The sequence below is a fragment of the Apteryx mantelli genome, chromosome 10, assembly GCF_036417845.1.
Source record: "Apteryx mantelli isolate bAptMan1 chromosome 10, bAptMan1.hap1, whole genome shotgun sequence".
NCBI lineage: Eukaryota > Metazoa > Chordata > Aves > Apterygiformes > Apterygidae > Apteryx > Apteryx mantelli.
The window spans coordinates 11,178,789-11,182,808 of record NC_089987.1 but is presented as its reverse complement, the minus strand read 5'-3'; the positions used below and the strand labels follow the sequence as shown (position 1 = coordinate 11,182,808).

The 4,020-nt window shown below is 45.1% G+C and overlaps 1 protein-coding gene across 1 annotated transcript; it reads left to right on the top strand.

Annotated features, from left to right (window-relative positions):
- Window positions 1–404: 404 nt before the first annotated feature.
- CIAO2B (cytosolic iron-sulfur assembly component 2B) lies at window positions 405–2,509 on the top strand. The gene is made up of 5 exons (XM_067302886.1): window positions 405–589; window positions 699–776; window positions 1,023–1,148; window positions 1,717–1,762; window positions 2,284–2,509. The coding sequence occupies exons 1-5, from the start codon at window positions 443–445 to the stop codon at window positions 2,379–2,381; spliced, it is 495 nt and encodes a 164-aa protein (XP_067158987.1). The 5' UTR covers window positions 405–442; the 3' UTR covers window positions 2,382–2,509.
- Window positions 2,510–4,020: the final 1,511 nt, after the last annotated feature.

The following is a 4,020-nucleotide window of genomic DNA, read 5'->3' as shown; positions in this document are numbered from 1 at the left end:
GTCAGGCAACAGTTACATCGCTGCCCGCTGCCTCCCAGCCCGCCAGTGCACCCTTTAACGCTCCAGGGCCCGGGCCAGGGAGGAGATGCCACCTCCGCCTCTCGACCGCTGAAAAAACCTGCCGTAAAAGCCACGTTTAAATTCACCCTGGCCTCCCGCGACACGCTTCCCTACTGCAAAGGGGCAAGCGACGACTGCGGAGATAACGCAGCGCTGCTTCTTGCCCGCGGGAGGAAAGGTAACGGGTGTGGATGTGGGTGTAAACGCTTCGGCCTCGCCTCGCCTCGCCTCGCCTCGCCTCCCCCCCCCCACCGCGGCCAACCGCCAACGGCCGCGCGCGCGGTGCGGCGCCGAAGCGCGTCCGGGCTCCTTCCGCCGCCGCCGCGCCGCACCGGAAGGGACCGCGCGCCGGCAGGGCCCCCCGCAGCGCGGCGCGGCAGCCATGGTGGGCCCGGGGCCGGGCGGCGGCGCGGCGCCGCTGGAGAACGCCAACCCCCTCATCTACCGCCGCTCGGGGGAGCGGCCGGTGACGGCGCGGGAGGAGGACGACGAGCTGCCCGACTCCATCGACGACCGCGAGATCTTCGATATCCTGCCGGGGCGGGCCGGGGCGGGGGGCGAGGGGCGAGGGGCGAGGGCCGGCGCGGCGCGGCGGGGGGTGGCGCAGGCCGCGGCGCGTTTTCCTCAGCCTGGCACATCTCATCCGCTCCATCAACGACCCCGAGCACCCGCTCACGCTGGAGGAGCTGAACGTCGTGGAGCAGGTCCGCGTCAAGGCGAGTTCCCTGCCCGCGGGGGGCGGCGGTCGTCCAAACGCCACGGCTTAATCTTCATATTTGCGCCCTGAAAGGAGAATTAGCGTAGACTTCTGCTTCGTTTAAACATAGCGTGTAGAAACGACAGTGAAGAAAATGATGAGCAGCAGAGTAGAGCTGCAAGCTGCGTTTCGCATGAAATGCTGCCTGCTGACTTGTGATGAAGTAAGTGAGTTTTGTACATAGAAGGTGTTTGCTTTTCAACAGGTGAACGATGCTGAAAGTACCGTAGCGGTGGAGTTTACTCCCACAATTCCGCACTGCAGCATGGCAACATTAATTGGACTGTCAATAAAAGTAAAACTGATTAGATCTCTACCTGAGAGGTTTAAGGTGAGTAATAAAATCAGTCCAGAAAGCAAAAGAAGGGGGTATGTTTGTAAAAACCTAACAACTAGCTTATAGTGAAAAGTAAATTAAAGTGAAAAATAACTGGAGCTTTTCTTCATCTCCTCATGTGATGAGGGAGGGAAACAGTCCAGGAGTCAGAAGGCATTAAACTAAGCAGTGGATACAGAATTCCTGTTCTCTGAAAGTCGAGTCAAAGGCGAATGGGTTTACGATGGGAAATTACCTTTAGTTCTTTGTGGTGCTCTGACTCCTTACGGGCGAGAATCTCAGTTTTACAAATGGAGAGTAGAGGCCTGTGTTTTACCCAACTGCCTGAAGGAGGCATAAAGCATATCAGAACACAGAATGCAGTGCAGCCTTCTGGCTGGACAAGCATCCAGATTTTAGACTTTGTTCTGTTCTACTATATACAGTAACTGGCTTTGACAATAATATGTGTGTTTTTTTCAATTATCTTGTTTTCGTTGTTAAATTGTTTGAGTCTGAGCTTCCAGTGTGTTGACGACTTGTTCCCTCTTTCTTCTTTTGTGACCTTTTTGCTCCTTTTAAGGTGGATGTTCATATAACACCAGGAACACATGCCTCTGAGCACGCAGGTAAGCTTTTTAGTGCTCTCTTGTGTGGTTTTCTTTACATTTTTGATCTTGCAAATTAGAGATGAGAGAGACTCCTGCATCTGCACAGCAGCTGTTGAGTATCTGGGACTTTACACACACCAGCCCCTTGTGTAATAATGAAACTTAGATATGTTGTACACCTTACCTGAAACATTTCCTCAGACAGCCTGTGCTCTCAAATAGTCCCTGGTTTGCTTGGGTTATGGAGGGCTCAGAAAATGAGGAGAAGCTGGGGATAAATTTCTTGTCTTCTTACAGCTACACATGCATAGCTCACTGCTGCTGAATTATAAATAGCCTCCTTGTTTAACTTGTGATATAATATGTAGCTTTGACTTTAGATGACAACTCTGTGGTGTACTCAGCATCTGCAAAATTACTAGTCTACCTGAGTACCATAGCAACAGTGTGATTATCAGTCTCAGTGTAAAATGTTTCTAAAAAGACATTGTATACCAATGTTTTGACCAGTTCTTTGTGATTTTTTTTTTTTTGAACAGTTAATAAACAGCTTGCTGATAAAGAACGTGTAGCAGCTGCTCTGGAAAACTCTCACTTACTGGAAGTGGTGAATCAGTGCTTGTCTGCTCGATCATAATTACCCGATGAGGAAATCTTTGGTATTATGCTTTGTTAAACTCATTTTGTATATAAGTGGTGATGCAAGTGTTTCACTATATGTGTATCTATAAGCAAAATAAAATTACTTGGATTTTCTTAAAGAAATGTTTCATTACTTCTACAAAAATTAATATGTGGGAAATTAGCTTGCAGGCAGCTACACAAATATGAAAATTGACTTTCAAATTTATCAGCTATAGCACAGTAAGATTTTTTTGGGCTTATCTTTAAAAAGATTTGTTTGAACTTGTTTTTAACAGAATTCTGACTATCCTAAACCAAAGATTAGTTACAAACTACATTTTAGAAATGGATTTTACACATTGACCAAGCAAATTAGCAGTTAAAATCTTAACATTCATATGATTATTTTGGACTGTTAATATAATTTTAGCTTCAAATATACAGATTTTTACAAGTTGGTGCGTGCAAAGTCATAACGTGCTGATAGCAATAAATGTAAACACTACTAAATCATCTGTCTGGTTTTTATTATATTGACTTGAATTTGCTAAATATGGAGGGCTCTTTAAACCTGCATGAAATGTTTTAACTATTCATTACTTATGATGGCAAATACCGTACTTCTGAGGTAGATTATTTTCTGCACCTGTCACAGCCTAGGAGGGAGTCATGCATAGTTTTCAGTATGAACAGTCCAGCTACTCTCTGCTGAAAGACTTTCCTGGCAAAGTTTGACAGCTAAATCACAAGTTTTGCTTTAAACATGCATTCAGATTTAGTACTAACACCTATCCCACGTTACTGGGCTGGAAAATATGGCACTTACCAAACAGTTGTCTGTGGTAGAAATTGACAATAGAAAAATTTGTTAAGATAGATTTCCATAATTTACTTGAACTTTTGTAAGAGATGTTTTTAATCCTGGACCACTGGGGGGGGGGGGGGGGACAAAACAAAAAAACCCAGACTGTTAAATAAATAGACCAAGCAAGTGTTTTGGTGCTGCACACATGCAGTGTTAATTATCAAATACCTTCACCATCATCAGTTACCTAGAGAGTAACTAATACACCTTTTTCAGAATAGATTGTGCTGATCCTATCTATAACACTTTATATCTCAGTAGTAGCTTCTCTTGAAGGATCTTGGAGGATCTTTTGGAAATGGTGAACCTTAGGAACACTGACTGTGTAAACCATGGCCTGGTACTTCACTCTGATCTCTGTTGAGCTGTTAAAAAACTGAGGAAGTGGTATCCAGTAGGATAGCTAAAGTCACAGAGCAAACTAGGACAGAAATAAGTCCTAATTTCCTTCCAGTTTGAGAAATGAGGCACCTAGTTTTCACAGGGCTTGTGCAGAATGCCAACTCTGCAGCAGCTTTCATCTGCTTATTTGGCTTAGCATCCTTTGAATGATCAGCCCTTGCTTGGGTGCATGAATTTGAAATTGTAAATAAAGACAATATTTGTGTAATACTAATACTGGGAAAAGAGCAGAATGTTCCTTATGTTAGTATTATCGTCCCTCTCTGCCTCTCTTGGTGAATCATTAATCAGTTCTGATGTTGCCAGCTGTTGCACCACAAATGAAAACTTCAACCATGGCAATTCACGCAGGCATCTCATGGGCAACAAGCTTTGTTGGTTTGTT

Bases quoted from the DNA above. Each gene is read 5' to 3' on its own strand.
- CIAO2B (XM_067302886.1), top strand. From the start codon at position 443: ATGGTGGGCCCGGGGCCGGGCGGCGGCGCGGCGCCGCTGGAGAACGCC. The intron at 1,149-1,716 runs GTGAGTAATAAA...GCTCCTTTTAAG, and splicing joins CTCTACCTGAGAGGTTTAAG to GTGGATGTTCATATAACACC. The intron at 1,763-2,283 runs GTAAGCTTTTTA...TTTTTTGAACAG, and splicing joins ACATGCCTCTGAGCACGCAG to TTAATAAACAGCTTGCTGAT.